The 24,214-nt window shown below is 46.4% G+C and overlaps 1 protein-coding gene across 2 annotated transcripts in view; it reads right to left on the bottom strand.

The window, feature by feature from the left end:
- Positions 1-1,499: 1,499 nt before the first annotated feature.
- The window catches only part of CNDP1 (carnosine dipeptidase 1), a 35,351-nt gene continuing 12,636 nt past the window's right edge, over positions 1,500-24,214 (bottom strand). Inside the window, exons 5-11 of one of the 2 annotated variants that reach the window (XM_039463852.2) lie at positions 18,730-18,930; positions 14,943-15,027; positions 9,608-9,768; positions 8,316-8,480; positions 6,218-6,359; positions 2,848-2,995; positions 1,500-2,050 (exon numbers count right to left, since the gene is read on the bottom strand). In XM_039463852.2, the coding sequence (XP_039319786.1) occupies positions 1,957-2,050; positions 2,848-2,995; positions 6,218-6,359; positions 8,316-8,480; positions 9,608-9,768; positions 14,943-15,027; positions 18,730-18,930 (996 nt within the window). In that variant the 3' untranslated portion in view covers positions 1,500-1,956. The remainder of the gene's footprint in view (positions 2,051-2,847; positions 2,996-6,217; positions 6,360-8,315; positions 8,481-9,607; positions 9,769-14,942; positions 15,028-18,729; positions 18,931-24,214) is intronic. The other variant, XM_010336720.3, reaches the window with a different exon arrangement.

A 24,214-nucleotide genomic window follows, 5' to 3' on the forward strand; every position in this document is an offset into this window, starting at 1 on the left:
AATGAGTCTAAATAACTGACAACTGAGTATAAGGAGCTTGGAAGATACTCCTTTCTGACTCCCACATCAGAGTAGTGTCTGGGTCACCACCGGGATCAGAATTGGGTGGAAAATCTGGAGGGAAAAGTTATGGAGACCCTTCCTGACCCTGGGCGACAGAAAAACATGGATATTCCAACTCTGGCAATCCAGGATTGGAATATCCTAGATTCTACAACCTCCATAACTATTCATCCTCCTCCCCTTCTCTCCTGGGGGCAATGGAATAATTAACTGAGACACTGCTGGTCTCAGGAAGATTCAGCAGGAATGAAGGTCAGTGAATACATCGTGTCGTTTGGTGACTTCTTAAATCTGATGGTACATTAGTCAGAAATGCTTACAGTGTATTTTATAATAAACTGTGGTTAATGGACTAACATGAAGACTCTAACTCTTTTGCACTGCTAGTCCTTGGGTACAATGCCAAATACGTCAGGTAGGTTCAGCAGAATCGAGGAACACCGTGAAATCCTGTGTCATTAGATAAGCACAAACTATGCTTAATGGCACAAAATACCCAAAACCTGCCGACACTCTGTGACAAGGACTTGATATTCTATAGGATTGGAGATATGATGGCTGGAAGTCTCCTTCTTCCAAAGCAAACACCAACCAGAATCCTTCACAAAAGCCCACAACTAGGTTGAGCCCTGAGTTTGGTCCTCTTCCGTGACGAGAGTCAGGGTAGAGTGAATCATTGACTGCCTGCTCCAGTCGTTTTAAAGGTGGTACAGCACATTTTTAAACTGATATCTCCAGAACCAACAGAGTGATGGAAAAGTTGAATGCAAATGTGTTCTGCTTTGTTTTCATTTGTAGTCATAATAGAAAAAAATTTTAGTAAGTCCCCAAATTATTCTCCATTAATGTGATTTAAATAATAAATTCATAAAGATTGAATTGATTTGTTTATAGACACTCAATTGTAGAAAAATGACTTTTTTGTTGTTGTTTACACCATCAAATCCAATCAAGCCAAACAAGATGGTTAACTAAAATGATTAATGAATGCAGCATTAGCTGATGGCTTTAAATTTAGCATGTGTTACTGATGTCAGGGTTGATTAGTTCTCTATCTAAAACTGATGCTATTAAAAGCTTTCAGCAATTTAGATGTTGTCATTGAGTAAAATTTCAATGGGATGAGATAAATTCTATCAGGATGAATTCTGCCATGGTGCAGCACGTGCACAGATGTTGAATAGAGAGTGGGCCTTTTCTGATGGGACAAGAAGAAGGAACGGGAGGCAGAGGGGCTGCAAGGTGGCATCAATCTCAGGAAAAATAAAGAAGCTTGGAATAAAAAAAAAAACTCATCTTTGCACAAGGATTCCCAAATGGCATACAAGTATGAATATTGATCATTTCAGCTTCAGAACTTTTCAAGAAATGGGAAAAAAAATAAATGAAGGGGAGGCAAGAGGTTAATATAGTACCATGCTTTAGGAACTCCTCTGAAAATGAATCCATGGGGAAATCATTGTAGTCAGTGGTGGAGACCAACATTTTTATTAATAAGATAAAAGGAAAGAGTGGTAAAGCAAAGGCGATCATTGGATGGAATGATTACGTGTCACGAGCACCTGAGGACCTAGAAAGCAAGCCGGAGTGATGATGCCAATCAGATTGCAAGGTCGGAGACATGCTAAAAGGTTAGAATCCAATCCTGGGGCTATCAGACAGGACTTGAGGAAATCAAGTTGCTGCGAGCCGCTGTGACTTGAGGAAGGTGTGCAGTGGGGGACCTTAAACCATTTCCAACATCTGTGCCTTTGAAATATTTTTATTATTGATCCAAATATCCCCAAGACATTTTAAATGGAAGGGAATGTGTACTATAGCAGACCCAAATTCTCTGGATGTTTAGACCCTATCCCTGTCTAGGGACGTGGGGGAGGTGAATCTGTCAGTGGATCACATCAGGCTAGAAGGTTCTGGTGATTCATGCAGCTGGGCCATCTCAAAGAAAAAGGCAGCAAATACTTTGGTTCCCTCTATGTAGTTCCACCTAAGAAGAAGAAAAACAGAAAGAAATTTTGTTAAAATTTCCATTCAAATGAAGGAGGAAAATATTCTGTCATTTAGACAGGAAGATTTGATGTTATAAATTCCATCTAAATTATTTAGCATACTTCTGAGATCCCAGTATGAAAGGCACTAAAGTTCCATGAGAAAATTGCATTATTATTACTAAGAAGATGAGAATCAGTCCTAGACTCAAATCCAAAGGTCCATTTCCCTTGATTTCTTATCATTGATATGACATGGATATCAAAGTCAAACATTGTCTTGTTTCTCGCTAGTCTGGGAGGCTTAGGAGATAATTAGTATCTGCCAATAGCACATACAGCAAACATTCCTAAATAACCTTTTTTGTTTTGCATTGAACATTTGTGTTACCCCAGACTCCTATGTTGAAGCCCTAACCACCCAATGTATCTGTACTTGGAGAACAGGGCTGGAGGAGATGAAGATTAAAAGAGGTCAAAATGGGAGTCCTAATCCCATGGGGCTGGTGCCCTTATAAAAAAAAAAGAAGGAGACATCAGAGCCCCCTAACCCCACTATGTGAGCACAGGGACAGCCAGGAAGACAGCCCGCACCCACCAGGAACCAAAGGGACTGTCACTTGATCCGGGGCATCCAGGCTCCAGAACTGTGAGGAATCAATGTGTGTCGTTTAAGCCCCCAGCCTGTATGATTTTCCATTCTTGCATAAATTGAACAGGTGCTCACCCACGTGTAAACCAGGGTGTGTGCAGTGAAGGAAGAAAACAGAGGCACATTGCACAGGCATCAGCTGACCTGTTGATCTTCTCATTCTGTGAGTGTTCTCCATCATCAACAGCTCCCAGCGGAATCATTACCACGCGCTTGTGGACGATCTCCTGGAACATTTTGGCAATTGGAATGGTGGATCCATCCCGGATCATATCTGGGTCTGTTCCAAACACTGAAACAGGAAAAGAAGGCATTTGGATGGAGTAAGGCCAAGACCACTCCCAGTAAGCTCCTCAAGGGCAGCGCCGCTCTGCCTTCCTCTCTCTTTTTCCTTGCTAATCTTTCTTTTTTACCGTTAGATTTGGTGCCTGGAGTAAGGAACCCTTTTGATATCATGCAATTTATATTCTAATATAGACGCTACAATCAAGAAGAAAACTGTGGATATCTTCTTCACGATTCCCTACTTTAGAAAATATTTTAGAGTCAGGCATGGTGGGTCATGCCTGTAATCCCAGCACTTTGGGAGGCTGAGGTGGGTGGATCACTTGGGGTCAGGAGTTTGAGACCATCCTGGCCAACATGGTGAAATCCCATCTTTACTAAAAATAGAAAAATTAGCCAGGCGTGGTGGCGCATACCTGTAATCGCAGCTACTTGGGAAGCCAAGGCAGGAGAATCGCTTGAATGTGGGAGGTGGAGGTTGCAGTGAGCTGAGATCTTGCCACTAAACTCTGGCCTGGGTGACAGAGCGAGACTCTGTCTCAAAATAAATAAATAAATAATATTGCAAATAAAAATTTTATTTTAAACTAATTTTAGAAAAATTTAGAATTTAGAAAAGTTGCAAAAATGGTAGAGAGAGAACGCCCATCTATCTCTTACTCTGCTTTCCCTAACCTTATGTAACTAACACAAAGCAATCAAAGCAAGGAAACTGACGATGGTGCGATGCTACTAAACACTCTCCAGGCTTTAAATTCCACCAGTCTTTCCCTTTTTCCATTCCAGGATCTGACCCAGAACCCAAACTGCATTTTTATTATTGCTCCTTAGTTTCTTGTATTTTGTGGACGTTTCTCAGTATTTCCTTGTCTTTCATGACCTTGACCAGCCTGAAGCTTATCAATTAGTAGTTTTGTAAAGTATCCCTCATTCTGGGTTTGTCTGATGTTATCTTGTAATTGGAAGAGGTTATGCATTTTTGGCATGACACAAGACAATGTTCCTACCTTTCTTGTTTATTCATGAATTATATACTATGGAAGTGGGACTTTTTTGGTGACAGATATGCCAGTAGCTGTACTATCACTCAAATGTCACAATGTTTCTGGCAATTTTCAAAGCATTGCATAAAATAGTTTTAACTGCTATCCCAGGTTTTAGAAAGAGATGAACTTGAGCCTTCTAGCTTAGAGGACATGCTGCCAGTGAGGGAGCAGGAATGCAGAATGAAACCAAGAAACCTGAGAACATGCTGCCTCGTCTGTATTCACAGAGCAAGATGTGGATATGAATCAAAGCAATGTACCTTGTTAGCAGAACCAGTTGAGCACACAGATAGACCGGAAGGTGTCTTTTGCATTCCTGAAAGGCTATTTCAGACCGGTCTATTGTTCTGTTGATATTTCAAACACACACCTCTCTTCAGCTGCCATCACATTTCTTCAATCCTAAAGTTTACTGGCAAAATACCTGCTAAATTGGGGGCAGCAGGAATGCTGATGTAAAGAGGCATGGCTCCATGTCTTGGACTGTTCTCTGGTTTTCCGTGTCTGTTTCCCTTGTACTGATAACCCCAAGAGAGAGAGTTAGTGCTTCAAGGCGATCTGGGCTTCGCATTCCGGCTTTGCTACCATTAGCCAATGTGGCCTCAGGCCTCATCTGTAACAGGATGCCATAGGTCTATCTAAACACGTGCCACTGCTTTTCCACCTGGCTTTTGGAGAGACCCAGAACCTCCTGCTTTGGGGAGAACCCCAATTCTGCTGTTGTTGGCAGGGTCCCCCTCCCGGTGTAGAAGTCAAGGAGACTGAGTGTTCCTGCTCCCTGATGCCACAGCCAGCACCCAAGTGCATGCCCTCTGCTCAGCCCGCCACATGGCTGTACCCAGGACAGTGAAGTGCCCGGACTGAAAGCAGGAACCACCAAAGAAGTTCCAAATAGAGCTGCACAGCCTTCCGGAAAAGTGATGCAGCATTGTGAAGAGACCACTGGCTTTAGGGTCAGACACACCGGAATGGGGTTTCTTGTGTGTTTTGTAATTTTATCCAGCGAGCTCATCTTCAGGAAGCTCCTGTGGAATCTCTTTGGCCTGCCTGGGGTCTGTGTCCTCCAGGGCAGTGCTGTGCTTGCAGCAGAGGCAGTCCAGCCATGGCACTGGGGAGACCAGGACCACACACTAGGTAAACATTAAAGACCCGGACCCACAGGGGCAAGAGTCCGTGATTAAAAATTCTCAGGGGAGACCTTGTGCCCGTCCAACGTCCAAGCAGAGACAGTTGCGCTTAGACACACACACACGATGGGCGTGGCTCTCGGGGGATGCCCTGCCTGTATATAGTGGGTCTCGTCTTCAACTTCCTGCCTCACTCTGGCCAAAGGCCATGAAAGCCCCAGCTTCTCTGTGACCAGGAAGAGCAGATCCCTGCAGGCCAGCCCAGGGTCTGCTCATTCACTCCCCTAGAGTTTAGGTTCGCCTTCATTTTTAACCCTAAAGGGTTTCCTCTGATGCCACACAAACTAAGCTGTGTTTTTCCATTTTTTGTTTCTCACTCTGTCCCCTAGGCTGGAGTGCAGTAGCATGATCACAGCTCACTGCAGCCTCAACCTCCTGGGCTCAAGCAATCCTCCTGCCTCAGCCTCCTGAGTAACTGGGACCACAGGCATGTGCTACCGCTCCCAGCTAGTTTTTATATATTTTGTAGAGATGGGGGGGATCTCACCATATTGTCCAGGCTGTTTTCAACCTCCTGAACTCAAGTGATCCTCCCGCTCTGCCTCCCAAACTGCTGGGATTATAAACTTGAGCTATCACACACCTGGCCTAATCTGTGTTTTGAAAGGATGTTTTTACATGCTAGCAGCATTTCCATGAGTTTTGTTTTGGGGGGGTTGAAGGTTTTCTAGTCCATCATCTTCCGCAAAATTCACGTCTCCAGACTTAAATTTGAACACGGGCTTTGCCACTTGTGAGCTGGGTGCCTTTTGTCTAAATACTTGGTGTCTGTAAGCCTTCAGTTATTCCTCTGTCAGATGGGGAAGGCCATTGGGAGGATTACTTGAGATGGTGTATATAGCGTGCCCTGTGCATGCCATGCATTCACCAATGTGCTCGATATTAAAGGAGAGTCGATTACTGAGTTTTAAAAGTGTCTGCTTTACTCGCAATCCTGTGGGTACCACCCCTGAGGCCCACTGCAGACTGGCCAGTCAGAAGATCTTAAGGTCCCACCTGTTCTGATGGCTCTTTTTGCCGCGATATACTGGGTGCTGTTAATATTTGCGATCCACGGGTGTAGTCCTAGAGCCATGGAAACAACCATCTTGTTGGAACTCTTTCTTTTGGAGAACACATCCTCAAGATGCCGTGTCACCTAAAAGGTGAGGTTTTCAGTAATAAGAGAAAATGTCAAGTTATTCTCTTATACAGTTAGCACAGTCTTCCATCAAGAAGCCCCGATCTGACACGTTCAAGTGCTGTGATTTTCCCTTCGCTCTGCCAGAGGGCAAGAGTGAGATCCTTCTTCAGTGCTGAGAGCACAAAAGCCTGGGCTGCTTTCCTGGAGTCCCACCCAGAGGGAGACTCCCCTCTGTCTTCTACCCTGCAATCCTGGCCCCCCACTCCCTTCCAACCCGTGTCTCACACACGGAGGTGCTGGAGCATCACCGTTGAAAGTGAGGAAGCCGGACACCAGCAGGACTTCTCATTTGAAACCTTCTCTTTTTGGACTCCTCAGTACCCTCTGAATGTTTGGGGGAGCATTAAGCATTTGGGGAATTTCCTAGAAGTGGAAGCAACTCCAGGCTCAACTGTAGGAGCCTCATTTCGGCCTCATTCTCTCCCCTCCTGCTCCTTTTTCACTGTTACTGTGAAAGCCTCCCGGGGAGGTGCCACACTCAAAGTTCGTCCATTAATTCCCTCAGCACACATTTATAGAACGCCTGTCACGTGCCAGAGACTGTTCCACGTGCTGCAGATATAGCTGTGAACAAGACAAGGAAGGCCCTGCCCTGGAGTCTATATGTCATGAGAAAGAGGGGGAATAGCTCCAAAAATAAGGAAGGGACAGGAGGTAGGAGGGAGGGAGAAGAGGAAAGGGAAGGGAGGGGGAGATGGGAGGGGGAGATGGGAGGGGAGGGGAGTGGGGAGGGGAGAGGAGAGGAGAGGATGGAAGGAGGGTAGGAGGAAGACACAGGAGGGAAGGAAAAGGAGAGGAGAGGAGAGGGGGAGGGGAGAGGGGAGACAGAAGGGGGGGAAGGGAGGGACAGGACTGGAAGCGGAGGGAAGCGGGAGAAGAGGGGAAGAGAAAGGAGAAGAAGGGAGAGGAAGGGAGGGGAGGGGAAGGGAAAGGGAGGAGGGAGGGAGGAGAGAAGGCAGGAGAGGCAGGGAAGGAGGGAGGGAGGGAGGGAAGCATGGGAGGAGGCAGGGAGGGAGAAAGAGAGACTATTTTAGAATGTAATTAGTGCTAAGAAGATAATAAAGGGGGCTAATGGGATGGAGAGGGGCTGAGGGTTGGGATGAGGTATTCCTTTAGCTCATTCATTCCAGAGTCGAGTTTTTCAAACTAGCTTGAGTCAAATTGATAATTGGTTGGTAATTTGGATACATAACTCCTTCCAGAAAACATTTTCCTTAAAACACTTTCTAGGCTGGACATGGTGGCTCATGCCTGTAATCCCAGCACTTTGTGAGGCTGAGGTGGGTGGATCAGGAGGTCAGGAGTTCAAGAGCAGACTGGCCAACATGGTGAAACCCTGTCTCTACTAAAAATACAAAAATTAGCTGGGTGTGGTGGTGTGTACCTGTAGTCGCAGCTACTCAGGAGGCTGAGGCAGGAGAATTGCTTGAACCCAGAAGGCAGAGGTTGCAGTGAGCCAAGATCTGGCCACTGCACTCCAGCCTGGGTGAAAGAGCGAAACTCTGTCTCAAACAAACAAACAAAAAATGGCGACTTCCAAAGTGTTCATTTCAGACACGATGGAAATCTGATGATTGAGGCCTGAGAGTTCCTGCTTCTGGCCAAGCACAGGCAGTTCCCTACTCTGTCCTCCCTCGATGTGTAAACCAATCTTGCTTTTCATCTACCATCTAACTCACTGCAGCCTTCAACTCCTGGGCTCAAGGGATCCTCCAGCCTTGGTCTCTCAACATGCTAGGATTACAGTTGCAAGCCACTGTGCTGGACAATATTGGTTTCTTGGCATTTGTTCCGCGCTTCTCTTGCACTGGAAAAAATGATACTCCAACAGTAGCAGCCGCACTGCTCACTACGCCATGACGTGCTGGAGTCAGAGACCATGCCGCTAGACAGAATGACAGCGTTTGTTACCTGCTTTTCCACCTCGGACACATTCATGTGAGGGACCAGACGGATGGAAAATTTTCCTATAACTCGGCCAGGTATGACCGTTTTAGCTCCAGGCTCATCAAACGCGCCCTCAATCCCATGAATAGAAAGAGATGGATACCTCCAGAGGTGCATTAGAATCTCCTCCTATAATAAAATACAATTATCCAAAGGAGGCCTAATTAGAGCCCAGTGGACCTGGGTTGCGTGTGTTACCACCCCACCGTCCCTCTGAGACACCATTCAGGACATAGTAACTGTCACCTTAGTCAGTTGCGCCTGACACACAGAGGACCTTTCCCTCAGGACACAAACTCTCTGCTGTCCTCAGACGTCTCCGCCTACCCAAGCCATTCCCTACTCCAGAGTGCCGCCTTTGCCCAAGATCTGCAGTTTCCAGTTAACAAACGGCAAAGGGGCCCTTTCAATGAGACTGGGCATGGTCAGGGTGATATGGCCATGATAAAGGGGCCCTTTCAGAAATTTGGGTTCAATTATAAATTTCCATCTCCACTCATTATAATAATAATAACTTGTGTAGTGAATGCATTTTCTTATTCAGAAGATGTCAAAGAACTCTGCAGACGTTCCGGCCAGTTTTCTCTCTTCATCTGGCCATCCTCGCGCTGGTCTGCGGGAAGATGCGTGCTTTGTAGTAACTCACTCTATCACTCTTTTCAGCTTGCTTTTCCCTCTCGGTCCCTTTCCCAGGAACCAGCCTGGCCACCAAACACCTTGTCAGGCAAGCAAGCTCCACAGAAAGAGGAGGAGAAAAGCAAAACAATTCTCATTCGCCTGTAAGGAATGCTTCTGGCTTTGTGTTTACTTAGTCCGCTGAGGCAACCATGTATTCACTTACAGATCAGACCCTAAGGCTCTTGGTTTTGTCTGGAAAAATGAACAGTTAGAGGTCTTGGAGCTGGCATCATCTCAGACTTTTCTCAGTCTTTGGACAGGTAAGAAGTCCAGCTCACTGGCTGAAGGCTGGCGTGGGATCTAGGTTAATAAACAGCTTTGGAAAAACAGGGCTGTGAAATGGGTAACTGCTGGTGGTTAAGTGCCAGAAGCCAGTGCCAACTAGACCCCAGAGAAAAAGGACTGGTTGATCCAGACCTCAGGGAAATGGCTGTGAAAGTCAAACCTGCCTAGGAATCAACATCCGCTTTGGGTTCTAAGATGCACAGATTAGCACCAGACCATGATCTGGACAGTGGGCAAATGCGATCTACCAATCTCATGCCTCTTCCAGGTTATTCAGCAATCTGTGGCCATACCTTAGTATCGAACAGAAATTTCGCCACCTGGCTGCTATTCTGGTATTCTTCAAGGTCCAGATCGATGGCTTTGTATGTATTTATTTCCTCTTCTGTAAGAGGAGCCACTTCATCATAGATTCCAGGGACCAGGATACGACCCGACGAGTCTACCAGGCTACCTGCAAAACACACACAGAAAACACAGCCAGGTAGAAATAAGGAGCGTGCCCATGTTGTGGCCCTGGAGCTAGACCATGGATGACTGCTTGGGGTTGCAGAAGACCTCGCGACTGTCCGGGTCCTCATGGCCAAAGCCATCGGCAGCAACTCCATCCAAGAAGTGACCGTCAGAGAAAGGAACTGGTCACCAGGCTCACACAGCCAGAGTCAGCCCTGCCTTAGGGTTCACCTTGTCAAAGGTGAGGCTAAAAACACCTGGGCCTGCCACAAATGAAGCCAGAGTGAGTTACCTGCATCACATTCACATTCTCAGCTATGCCTTTTATGTCATAAACAAGGTTGTGTTTTGGTTTTATCTTATTCTGAGTTTAAAAAGTAATACGTGTTCTTTATAAAACATTTAAAATACATGCTGGGCATGGCGGCTCACATCTGTGTTCCTAGCACTTTGGGAGGTCAAAGCAGGTGGATTGCTTGAGCCCAAGTCCCAGACCAGCCTGGGCAACATGGTGAGACCCCATTTCTACAACAAATACAAAAATTGGTAGGACGTGGTGGCACATGACTGTAGACTCAGGAAGCTGAGGTGGGAGGATCACTTGAGCCCAGGAAGTTGAGGCTGCAGTGAGCCACGATCGCATCACTGCACTACAGCCTGTATGATGAAGAGAGACCATGTCTCAAAAAAAAATTATATATATATGCACGCAGACAAGTACACGTATACACACTTACATACATCCATACCTAAGAAACCAAAAATTTTCATCATCCCTTCTCAACGTCCCCTACACACACACACACACACACACACACACACACACACACACACACACATTATAATAAAGACTCCTTTTTGAATAAAAGCATTATACCCTTCAGATCTACTCCATGAGATACCATCATGACCACAAAATCCTCTATATACGCTAGCATGCTCTTCATGAAAGAGTTCAGGGATCAACACACATGGGCAAAACCATCACTAAATATCCATAAAAGCAGTAGAGGTTGAGATTAGTAAATACCACTCACGCTCTGTACAAAACGCTTATCAAAGGCAAAAGGCAACCAGGAAGTACACTGATATAAATGACACACAAATGTCTCCAGGGCGGCTCAGTGAGTCCCCACTGATAATGTAATCATGAAATCTTCCCTTGAGCTTATGTCCCTAAACTTCTGCTGACGACAGTCTTCTGGGTCAGGATGGAGCTGCGAACATGAAAGACACGCAAGTGCTCATAACCCAGCTGGAAAGCCACAGGTAGAGAAACGCAGGGGGGTCAGCAGGAGGAGCACTCCCGAGAGGCAGGGGCTGTGCGGGAGCATGGAGGAAGCCAACTCCGAGGTCACCGGCAAACCCAGGAAGCCAAGGAGACCTCAGCTCGACGGGTGGGCCCGGGAGGTTGCCTAGGACGGGATGGGCACCATCTTCGTGGTCAGAATTTTTATGTAACTTGGCAAGACATTTGATGTTTTTGAGAGAAAGAGTTGAGGACGACAGGCCCCAACATGAGAGAGCCCACCTGCGCCAGTGGCTCATGTTGGAACCGTGAAACTGAACTGTGACATTTTCCCAGTCATTTCAGCTGGTATTGTTAGATGTTGCCAGTTGTGGGGGTGGGGGTGATCCAGATGTCCTTAATGAATGAGGCTGTGATTTTGGCAGAAATGGCTTTTTCTTTCTTTCTTTTTTTTTTAAGACAGAGTTTTACTCTGTCACCCAGGCTGGAGTGCAGTGGTGCGATCTCAGTTCACTGCAATCTGCCGCTCAGTTCAAGCGATTCGCCTGCCTCGGCCTCCCAAGTAGCCTAGTTCTTTAATATTGAAAGCATTTGAATGAAAATAGTATGCTTAAAAGTTTGTCCCCTCCCCTGCTGTTTATCTTCCTCTTACAATCATGATGTGATGTCATTTCCACAGTTACCACTGCTGTCTTGGGGCATGCAAGGAAGGCAGAGGGTACCTTTGAAAACTGCCCACAGGAAACAGAATCCTGCATGCCCAGCAGCTGTCTTGGATTTGAACATTTGAAATAACATTGCATATTTGGCACTTACAAAAATGCCTTTGGTTCAGCCGGGCATGGTGACTCACGCCTATAATCCCAGCACTTTGGGAGGCCAAGGCAGGTGGATCACGAGGCCAGGAGACCATCCTGGCCAACATGGTAGAACCCTGTCTCCACTATAATATAAAAACTAGCTGGGCATGGTGGCGTGTGCCTGTAGTCTCAGCTTCTCAAGAGGCTGAGGCAGGAGAATCACTTGAACCCAGGAGGCGGAGGTTGCAGGGAGTCGAGATTGTACCACTGCACTCCAGCCTGAGCGACAGAGACTCCATCTCAAAAAAAAAAAAAAAAAAAAAATGCCTTTGGTTCAATGGCCTCTTCTGTTTTATGGCTTTTAGAGGAATGAAGAAGTAGGAAAATGTCTGCAAACGGGAACTACAGAAGGTTAGAGCTCGATTTGTAAACCCAAGTATCCTCGTACCGGCTCCTGCCTCCCCTGCACAGGAAGCCTCTTTTCAGACAGGGAACTTACATGGTTTTGCTTTGTACCCCTAGTGGAGGTTATCTGCATTTCACAGAGCTGGTGCTCACTGGCATTTATTGTCTGTGCATAATCTCAGCAGAGACAGAGGGTTAGGAGCTGGCACAAGGCAAGGGCTGCCCGTGGATTCCCTGTACCCTGGCTAGTGTGTGTGGCTGATTGTCAGCCTGCAGGAGTGGACACAGCAGAACCAACTCTCACTTAACATCGGGGACCCTGGGAGTCCGGGCATCTCCACTACAACCCAGCCTGTTGGCAAGCAAAATTCCTGCTTGTCATCTGATAAACACCAAAGCTCAACACTATGTCCTTGTGTTTTTGTACAAAACATACGAAAACCACATAGAGGACACAATCCAGAAATTACTCTGCTGTGGAATAATTATTTGATTTGTATCAAAAACTAAAGAAAGTAAAACCACAGTTTTACTTTTGTTCACAAGCCTGAGCTGAATCTTCCTTAGCAGAGCACCGTGCACAGGCTGGATCCTGTGCCTGGCTAAAGCCACACGATCTAGAAAGATGCCATGCAGCAATCATGCTGGTGGGAAAAGCTAAATGTGCTGCAAAAGATTTCAGATGCATTTCCTGGGGAAGAAAATATTCATTCTGGTAAGACAGAAAATTAACCTCTACTCCCCAAAATAGTAAATTGCATACTATCTGAGTTCTTCTGGAAACCATTTAAAATCTTTAAATGGCTGGTTGTATTCTGCCTAAATTGTCAGGCATGGGAAATATCATCCAAGACTTATATTTTGGGAAAACTGTAAGACCATAGAAGGAGAGATAGACAGATGGATGGATGGATGGATGGATGGATGGATGAATGGACAGATGATAGATGGATAGAGAGATAATAGATGGCTGCCTGGATAGACAGATGCTAGAAATATAGATAAATTTCATGATTCGGTTTGGAAGAATGAAGGAGGAGAAAGCTGTATAACTAAAACTGATGCTGAAGACCTTGAGGATATCCTCCCAGACCTGGACCATCTGGGCCTATTCTACCCTGTCTCAGACTACTGAGGCCAACAGTGTAAATGCTTTTTGGCAATTTGTCTGCCCAAAAAGGGCATGTTATTAAATATTTTTTGCCTTTTCTTTTTTCTTTTTATTTTTTTGAGACATGATCTCATTCTGTCACCCAGGCTGCAATGCAGTGGCACGATTATCTCAGCTCACTGCCATATCTACCTCCCAGGCTCAAGCGATCCTCCTGCCTCAGCCTCTTAAGTAGCTTGGGACTACAGGCCCACACCATCACGCCTGGCTAATTTTTGTAGTTTTTGTACAGGCAGGGTTTCACCATGTTGTCCAGGCTGGTCCCAAATACCTGAGCTCAAGCAATTCACCCACCTTGGCCATGCTGTGAAATTTGCATAAAGAAGCTATGTGTGCCAGGAGGAGCAGAGCGAGGTTTTGCAGGGTCTAAAGCATAGGTAACGTGTGAACCTCTTTTTTAAAAAGAACACCGGATTATGAATATAAAATGATGAGTGTCATAAAATGATGAGCCAGGACTGTGGAAGGAGCTACTATAAGTGAGGCCCCTAGAGTTTAAACTTCCTTTGCTTCCCTGGGAACCCATCGTGGGCAGCTCTGATGCCTAGAACAGCTGTAGGTGAATTGAGCCTGGGCAAACAGCCTCGCTGAGAAAAATACACAACTCCCTCTTGCACAAACCAGCAATCCGCAAGAAATCAAGGACAGCACTGGGACAATCAGGGAACTCACCAGCATTGCTGTGCCACTCAGGGTCACAGCAACCTTGAAAAACGAAGCCACGTGGTGCTATCTTATTTGACACCATCTCTGGAGTCAGGCCAGTGCAGGCCATTACTCACAGATGGACATGCTGCATTCCAGCCTCTGTGGCAAGTGTTCTGCACACAGCACCTTTTGGCACTCTCAAAACAATCCTAGCTAAATAGGCGATGGTGCCCCTTTACAAATGAGAAACCGAAGACTAGAGAATTCAAGTAACTTGCCAGGGTCATGCAGGTGGTCTGTGAGAGCGAGGACATACCTGGTCACCCTCACCCAGAACCCACATGCCTCAAGGCGTAGTCTGGTCTGCAGAAGGGCTTGTCTATAGTAAGAAACGAGACACTCTTGAGAAAGTGGGTGAAAGGCCTCACCTGGTGTATCACTGAGTTCCTTTCCCCTTTGATCATCCCTTTGTTGATTTATCTTCAGTCAAAAAGTCACACCAAGTTTATTGAAGTTGAACTTGTGGTTCAGCTGGCTTGGGAATACCACACCCCCACCCAGCCTGGCATTCTTGGAGCAGCAGTAAGGAAGTCAAGGTGACCTCTCGGTCTTTTGTATCCTTTGAGTCTCTGCCCTGTTGTCCTTGAATATAGCTGGATGTGTCACAATGTCCAATAAAAGAAAACAGGTGAACTGAAGAAGAGTTTCCGTCCATGAAAAGAAATAATGCAGCCTGACTTATAAACGGAGGGAACAGTCAGCCCAGGGGAGGAAACTGTCAGCATCTACACCCTTGTTCAGAGCTGGCTCAGAAAGCAAGAAGGCGAAGCACATGGAATCAGGTGGAACTGTCTTTTAGTTGATCTCTGATGCTTAAAAAGTGAAACAAAACAAGGCATTACCAAGAAGAGCAACCAGATCAGCCATTGGTTCATGAAGGATGCCACCAAAGGTTCCTGAGTGAAAATCCTGGTCTCTGCATTTCACCTGTACAGTAGATAAAAGATAAGAGATATGCTTCCTGCCCTGGTTCCCCTGCTGTAAGCATCTCATGTGGTGGAAGACGTATCTGGTGTGTCCCTCAGAACTCAGCGAGGCGACCTCCACACCTGACTTTACTTTCCGTGTTTCTCAGTCACACGGATTGGATTTCCTACCCACTGTTCGTTACTTCAATCCCACTGTCTCCTGAATCCCCTGAAACTGGCTAATTCCCCAGCTCTTCCACCAACTCTATTCTAGCCGAGATGACCAGGCGCTCCTTGGCCGAATGATTGATGTTTACACAGCTGTCTTCCTTTTGGTTTCATCCCACATTGTTGATCACTCCTCTTTCTGGAAAAAATTTCCTCCCTTGGTTTCTGAGAATCTTTCCTCTCTTTCTTCTTTTCTTGCCTGCAGGACAATTCTATTATTATCTCCTGTAATAACATCTTTTCTTCCTTCCACTTCTAAAGCTTAATACTTGGCCCATCCTTCCTCTACATGAGCTTCAAGAGCTCACGTAGAGGGATAGTGTTTATGTATACAGCACCCTTAATGTAAGTGACTCCATCTTAGAAAAAGACTCCATCTTACATTTTATGAGGCACTTTCCCAACGGAGACTAGATGTTCTGCCTGATCACTAAAGACTGCATCCAGCTGGATAAGGACATAACCAAAGACATTCTTCCCCTGTTGGTTCTTACCAGAGGACTCTACAGTCATAAAATGACCAGGATGTCAGCAGCTCAAAACTTGACACTATTCTGCTGTCACTTCTGCTAAGCACCCAGCATCTGCCACCAAAGGCTCTGCACAGATCAAAGACTCCTCCTTGCAAGATCACTGGACCACTCGGGCGAGGCCAGGATATTCTTTCTGTCTATATCACTCTCCCTGGACTGGGTCATTAACCTGTTTTCCTAACCCTTTTCTTTGTTTTTGTTTTTGTTTTCTTGTTTTGAGAAGAGTTTCACTCTGTCACCCAGGCTGGAGTGCAGTGATACAATCTCGGTTCGCTGCAACCTTTGCCTCCCAGCTTCAAGTGATTCTTCTGCCTCGACTTCCCAAGTAGCTGGGACTACAAGCACACACCACCGTGCCCATTTTTTTTTTTTTTTTTTTGGTAGATCTGAAGTTTTGCCATGTTGGCCAGGCTGGTCTTGAACTCCTGACCTCAGGTGATCCATCTGCCTTTAGCCTCCCAAAGTGCTGGGATTACAGGCATAAGCCACTATGCCCGACTCCTTCTCTCTTCATGGTAAATGTTGCTTTGTTTGCTGTGGAATGCTTAGTCTATAACATTTACATATTGGTTAGGTATACCACGATGCATGCTTTGCAATATTGACTGCCCTGTGGAGTAGCTTGAGCCTGTGTGCCTGCAACTCTGACTCCCGAGAGAATGGGAGGCACTAAGGAGAACTGCCTTCTTGGGAACTCTGTGGAGCCCATGGTTTTATTACTGAGATAGCATCAGTGAAAGCCTGAAATTCTGGAAAGACACAAACACGTGAGGACCTGTTTATCTCTGACCATGCAGTGAAGCAGGGATACTATTAATACCTCCATGCCCTTAAATGTGCATCCCTGGAGGTCTGACCTTCTCCCTAAACACCAGACCTAAAACTCGGAGGTGCTTACAGTGTATTCCACTTGAGTGTGCTTCTAGTTTCTGAAACTCAGATCTAGACCCAAACTCAACCTCTTCTGCAATTACTTCCTACCAGCATGATTTCTCCAATGGACGCCACGTCCAATCCATTACCAATTTCTACAGGTTGGGCTTCTGTGAAGTTGATTCTTCCATTCATTCCCGCCCGTCCTTCTGGTCCAACTGGTCTTTCTCTGTTTCACTCCGTCCTCAGTGTACCACCAGAGCAATCTTCGGTTTGGTCCCTTTAGCATAAGACTTTCAGTTCACTAGGCAATAAGGCTAGCTAAATTACTTTGGAATGTGGAGGGTCTCACTTGGAAATGGTGAGCTGGCTGTCTCACATCCTGATGACAGCTCCTCTCCTCCTCTCTGGTAACTTTGCTGTACCACCTGTTCTTGGCCCTCATCAAGACGTCCAGTCCCTTGACCCTTCCAAGATGTCCCACATTGGCCTCCTGCTTTTGTTTTTTTCCCCTGTTCAACCAAAATACCACCGTTGATCATGTCAGCCCCTCTGTGGTCAACACCTTGATGAGCTCTACCTACTTTCTCCACCACAACCCTCTGGAGTAACCTCAAGCCCTGGGCCAGCCTGCCCTCCGGGGTCTTCTCTGTCCCCGGCCACTGAGCATGCTGCCGAAAGCCATCAGTCTGCATGGACAGATGACTCGAGACCTTAACATTGCCAGGCCCTTCATCATTCTCCCATCCCTTCTCTTCCCCGTGTCCCATAGCGACCACTTCAAGCCATCGCTTCTCTGCAGATACACTCACTTCCTACTAAACAGAAAAAAAAACAAAAACAAAACCAGAGGCAAAGAAGGAAGAAACTCTAGGATTTTGAGTTCTCTACCTACCCAAGGCCCTCGCAGAAGGGGTTACGTTCTTCGCCTTGGTGGGAGCTCACCCCTCCCACCTCAGTGCCTTTGTTCTCAAAAGTCTTCCCTCCCTCCCTCCTAGGTCTCCAACTGCTCCCTCTGTCTGTTGCCTCCTAAAGGGCTCCTCGGGCAGTCGTCCCAGCTCTCTCCCACTTCTCACAGCCATTTTCTTGAAAGGGCGTTGTAGAGGACAGTCCTGGCTTCCTGTTTTCTTGTCACTTCCAGATGTCTTTAGTGTCTGTATCTCACTAGGAGTAAACTTCCTGAGAGCAGAGCCTATTTCATTCCGTCCTGTAGCCCTGGGACTTCGCATCCTCCTATCTGGCAAACAGGAGACACTCGCTGTTTTTCAAACGCATAGCCATGTGGGTTTCCCTGAGTCTCACAACTGTCTAGGGATTGGATGGAGCAGGGATTATTGGCCCATACATTGTAATACGAGAAAAAAGATTGATGTGATGAAACAATTAGCTATTTACCTGGGAGGGACTGTCTAAGTCTTACATGCTATCACAGAATGTCTGCATTACTAGAAAAAGAGAGAGAGAAGGAAACTGACTGCACGTCAGCCCTGAATGAAAGACTGCATGTAACGACATAGCCATCCTGGGAGGAGGCTGGAAATGTTATTGTGCCATCTTTCAAGGTGGGAAACCAGGGCTCAAAGTGAAGCCACCCGCACAAGGCTGGGTGTGGTAGAAGCCAGGATTCAGGCGCTGGCCTCGGGCAACACCAATGCTCTTTCCCCTTCCCCGTGACCATGGCACTTGGGTCTCCTGCCACTGTTGCCAGTGGGCCCGCACCAGGAGCAGGACACAGCACAGTTACCCCGCATTGATCAGGCAGTCTGCCGACTCCCCTGTGGACTGCCATACCTGCCTGCAAATCCCACAGCCAGAGTCTCCAAACTTTGCTTTGTGAGTCACAAACCCCTGTGAATCTCCTCTCCAGAACGATGCACACAGGCACATCCATGCCAAGTGTCGGGAGGTTCATAACCTCTCCAAACCCAAGACCTCTGCACTCACCCCCACCCCCCGAAGGCTGTGGGTCCCAGGTAAGGCCTCTGTCCTCTGGAAAGCTTTCTCTTCCTCTCCAAGATCCCAGATGGGTTGGCGCTCCCATTCACACCTCCACAGGCCTCCACCCACACACGGCTGTCTGCAAGTACCTCCACCGTGAAGTAGCTGTTCCCCCGGGTTCCGTAGGTGACTGCTGGCTTCCTTTGGCTGATCCACAGGTTGTCTGAAATTACAACGTAGTCCACGCCAGAGAAGAATCGGTCCTTTTCCTTTTCCATAAGTTCCTCCAGGGCAACAGAGCCGGCCTCTTCCATCCCCTCAATGATGAATTTGATATTCACAGGAAGATCCTGAGTAACAACAGAAGGAAAAAACTGCACAAGTTGCCTGATGTGGTTTGGCTGTGTCCTCATCCAAATCTCAACTTGAATTGTCTCTCCCAGAACTTCCATGTGTTGTGGGAGGGACCAGGGGGAGGTGATTGTATCATGGGGACCAGTCTTCCCTGTGCTATTCTCATGATAGTCAGTCTCACCAGATCTAATGGGTTTCTCAAGAGTTCACTTCTTCCTCATTTTCTCTTGCTGCTGCCATGTAAGAAGGGCCTTTCACCTCCCGCCATGATTCTGAGGGCTCCCCAGCCATGTGGAACTGTTAAGTCCAATTAAACCTCTTTTTCTTCCCAGCCTCAGGTATGTCTTTATCAACAGCATGAAAATGGGCTAATACAGTAAACTGGTACCAGTAGAGTGGGTCATTGGTGAAAAGATACCCAAAAATGTGGAAGCAACTTTAGAACTGGGTAACAGGCAGAGATTGGAAGAGTTTGAAGGACTCAGAAGAAGACACGAAAATGTGGGCAAGTTTGGAACTTCCTAGAGACTTGTTGAATGTCTTTGCCCAAAATGCTAATAGCAATAAGGATAATAAGGTCCAAGCTGAGGTGGCCTCAGATAGAGATGTGGAACTTGTTAGGAACTAAAGCGAAGGTGACTCTTGTTATGTTTCACCCCTGCCGTAGAGATTGTAGAACTTTGAACTTGAGAGAGATGACTTAAGGTATCCGACAGAAAAAGTTTCAAACCAGCAAAGCATTCAAGAGGTGACTTGGGTACCGTTAAGGGCATTCCATTTTTATTATTTATTTATTTGTTTATTTTTTGAGACTGAGTTTCGCTCTTGTTACCCAGGCTGGAGTGCAATGGTGTGATCTCAGCTCACCACAACCTCCACTTCCTGGGTTCAGGCAATTCTCCTGCCTCAGCCTCCTGAGTAGCTGGGATTACAGGCATGCGCCACCAAGCCCAGCTAAATTTTTGTATTTTCTGTAGAGACGGGGTTTCACCATGTTGACCAGGATGGTCTCAATCTCTTGACCTTGTGATCCACCTGCCTCGGCCTCCCAAAGTGCTGGGATTACAGGCATGAGCCACCGCGCCCAGCCCCATTCCATTTTTAAAGGGAAACAGAGCATAAAAGTTCAGATAGAAAAGATAGAAAAGAAAAACCCATTTTCCGGGGAGAAATTCAGGCTAGCTACAGAAATTTGCCTAAGTAGCAAGGAGCCTAATGTTAATCCCCAAGACCATCAGGAAAATGTCTCCAGGCCATGTCAGAGACCTTCACGGCAGCCCCTCCCATCACAGACCCAGAGGCCCAGGAGGAAAAAGTAGTTTCATGGGCCAGGCCCAGGGTCCCCGTGCTGCATGCAGCCTAGGGACATGTGCCCTGTGTCCCAGCTGCTCCAGCTGTAGCTGAAAGGAGCCAATGTACAGCTCAGGCTGTGGCTTCAGAGGATGGAAGTCCCAAGTCTTGGCAGATTCCCTGTAGTGTTGAGCCTGTGGGTTCACAGAAGTCAAGGATTAACGTGTGGGAACTTCCACCTGGATTTCAGCAGATGTATGGAAATGCCTGGATGCCCAGGCAAAAGTTTACTGCAGGGGAGGAGCCCTCATGGAGAGCCTCTGCTAGGGCAATGAGAAAGGGCAATGTTGCATCGGAGCCCCGATATGGAGTCCTTAGTTGGGTGCTGCTTAGTGGAGCTGTGAGAAGAGGCCACCGTCCTCCAGACCTCAGAATGGTAGATCCACTGACAGCTTGAACCATGTGCCTGGAAGAGCTGCAGACACTCAACGCCAGCCCATGAAAGCAGCTGGGAGGGAGGCTGTACCCTGCAAAGCCACAGGGGCAGAGCCGCCCGAGACAATGGGAAGCCACCTCTAGCATCGGCGTAACCTGAATGTGAGACCTTGGGTCAAGGGAGATCATTTTGGAGCTTTAAAGTTTGACCTCTGGATTTCAGACTTGCATGGGCTCTGTAACCCCTTTGTTTTGACAAATTTCTCCTATTTGGAATGGCTGTATTTACCCAATACCTGTACTCACATTGTCTCTAGAAGGTAACTAGCTTGCTTTTGATTTTACAGCCTTATAGGTGGAAGGGAATTACCTTGTCTCAGATGAGACTTTGGACTGTGGACTTTCGGGTTAATGGTGAAATGAGTTAAGACTTTGGGGGACTGTTGGGAAGGCACGGTTGGTTTTAAAATATGAGGACATGAGATTTGGAGGCATCAGGGGTGGAATGATGTGGTTTGGCTGTGTCACCACCAAATCTCGACTTCAATTGTATCTCCCACATGTTGTAGGAGGGACCCTACAGGGGGAGGTAACTGAATCATGGGGGCCAGTCTTTCCCATGCCACTCTTGTGATAGTGAACAAGTCTCACAAGATCTGATGGGCTTATCAGGGGTTTCCACTTTTGCTTCTTCCTCATTTTCTCTTGCTGCCACCACGTAAGAAATGCCTTTCACCCTCCGCCGTGATTCTGAGACCTCTCCAGCCATGAGGAACTATAAGTCCAGTTAAACCTCTTTTTCCTCTCAGTCTCAGGTATATCTTTATCAGCAGTGTGAAAAGAGACTAATACATTGCCCATTTGCCTTTGAAGATACACTATTTGTTTATATAGAGCATAAATACATGAAATTATTATTTACATTCAATGTATGAATTTGCATTCCCCACAGGTCTCTTTCAGCAATGGCATAACCACGATTGTGAAGGAGAATTCAAGGCAATGCCTGGTGCGTGCCCTCCAACATGGTCTGCCAATTTATTGCAATGATCACGAATTGGGGAAAGGAGCATCTGCAGAAAAGCACATTCTCAATACACCCTCGGTGTGGCTACAGAGGGAGGGGTTTTTCTCCTTCTCCCCAAAAGGACTTTTTCAAGAAAGTTTAGGCAATTACAGATTGCTTTTCTGCCCTCATAATTCTGAGCATGAAAAAGGAGAACTTTTTCCTTTGAAAGATTGTTAAGCCTCAGGATAATTTTTATTTCAAGTATCTGTTATTTTTCAGCTATGATTTCAGTATGCCTTTTAACTTATTCAAAGGCTTTGATCTTGCAGCAAAATGGATCTTGAGTTTTTTCCTAGTTAATATCACAGCATAGAATAGCTCCTTTAAAATTTTTACAACATGCTGCTTCCCCATTTGGTTTTGATCTTTTTGTATCTTTATAATTTATAACTTCATATCTTTGAGAACCACATGAAGGAGAGAGGTCAAAGTCTTTTCCTGGGGCACAGGATGCGTGTAGAACTCTAAAAGTGATTACATGCAGATAAACGACCCGGCACGCACACTGTCATCAGTTCTAATAAGTGGGCTTGACTCACCACAGATTAACAAATGCAACATGAGCACAGGATGATGTATCAGAAAATAATAAGTTATGTAGTAATTAAAATGAGAAAATTAGAAAATCAGTCATTCATTTGGATAAGAGCATTTGGGGATAGTGATTTGTTCAAATCCCTTGTGCTTCTGTGTGTCTTAGGAAGCTCATCTGAAGTTCTGAAATCTGAATATCTGAAGATTCTATATGAACAGTGAACTAGCAAACAATTGCTGAGAAGTACTTGGAAATCCTAAGAATTTTCTGGCAAGTCACGTTTAATAAAATACAAACCAGAGCACTCAGCGTGCAGGGTGCGTGCATTAGCTGCCGGGTCTGCCAAGCCTACCCTTGGCAGCTCACTGCTCTACCTGTGAAATATGGATATTGGTGCTCATTCTGCCTCCTTAAAAATAGTCCAGGGAGGTAATGTGTTCTAAGAGCTCTGTAGGCAAGGCAGGAACGGAGAAGAAAGGAATGCTCATGAAGAACCTCAAGTACTAGCACCATGTAGATGTTTCTTCACTGAATCCCTGCAAGCCTGTGAGGTAGAAACAACCATTCCCACTTCACAGATGAGAAAAGTGAGGCTCAGAGATAAACTGACTTGTCCAAGGGCAGTGAGTATTTTCTTCTGTTTTCTTTGTGCTTTTGTAATTCTCAGAGTCGAAATTTAAAAAGTAAAACAGATTTTGGCTTTTTTATCGGAACAATCCTATAAAGATTGCTATTCCTTAGAAGGAGAGAGACAGAGAGAGAGAGAGGAAGAAAGAGAGGGAGAGAGAAAGAAAGGAGAGAGGAAAAAAGAGAGAGGCAGGCAGAGAGAGAAACCAAGGCCCCATGGAAAGCTCAGTGCGTATGTGCTTCGAGCATCATGGATAAGAAGGCGCCTCTGCAGTGGTCAGTAGGACCCCGCTGAGACCCGTGCTGATTTCCTGAGCCTGTCTTCTGTGAGATTCAGGAGTGGAGTCAGAGTACTGAAGTCCCCTCTCATCTGCTTATGTCTTATGAGAAAATAAACTTCTGAGAGTGAAACATCTGACACCTGATGAAATAACCCGCAGGAAAAGACACCCCAGAAGCCCAGGTCTGCTCTGCAGGACAGAGTGTCGGGGTGGCCCTTCAGCCCTCAGAGCCTTTCAGCCTTGGACAGGTCTGAGGCGGTGCCCAGGGCAGGGGAGATGGAAGCAGACCCCAAGGCTGACCTGGAGGGGTGCACACATTTTCACAGAACAGAATCTGAGGCCCGAAGAGTTCAAGTCATTTGCCCAAAGCTACAGAGCTAGAGCTGATCCTCTGCCGGTGTCCAAGCACATTGATTAGGAGACAGGAGGAGTGGCTTGAGATCAAATCATCCTTGTGTTGAAACAGGAGGTAGATCAAGGTGCAAACCTGGGTCTACCTACAATGTCCTATGGAGGCTGGAAGAAGGGGACGCACCTCCTCAAATCTGTACCCCTGCCTCCACTCCAGAGCCCTTATTTGGACATCTGAAGAGAGCCATCATGCTCTCAGGGAAGAGATCCAAGGATTCCTGCGGAATGTCATGGAGATTCCTATCTTAATCATTTGTGAAGTAGCTGATACATTTAAAAAATGTGTGTGTGTCTCTGCTAGCAAATCATATTTTGTGATAAGAAGAACGGGATGACAAAACCAGATAAGGCAAGACAAAATAAAGATTAAAGAAAAAAAGACAAGTCCCATCAGATAGCAGCTTGGCCACCGGCTGGTTGTTTAACAGTGCAGCTGGAATTCGTCCTTGAGGTATCAGCCTTGCCCCTAGCTGCACCACTTTGGGTGAGTTCGTGCCCTTCCCAAGCCTTACTCTCCTTATCTGTAAAATGGACGCAATTGTAGCACACCCTCCAAAGACTGCTGGGAGAGTAGGTGACCGAAGGCAGTTTGCTCGGGACCCAGCAAACAACTCAGGGAGAGTTGTAATTAC

This window comes from Saimiri boliviensis, chromosome 13, assembly GCF_048565385.1.
Source record: "Saimiri boliviensis isolate mSaiBol1 chromosome 13, mSaiBol1.pri, whole genome shotgun sequence".
NCBI classification, from domain to species: domain Eukaryota; kingdom Metazoa; phylum Chordata; class Mammalia; order Primates; family Cebidae; genus Saimiri; species Saimiri boliviensis.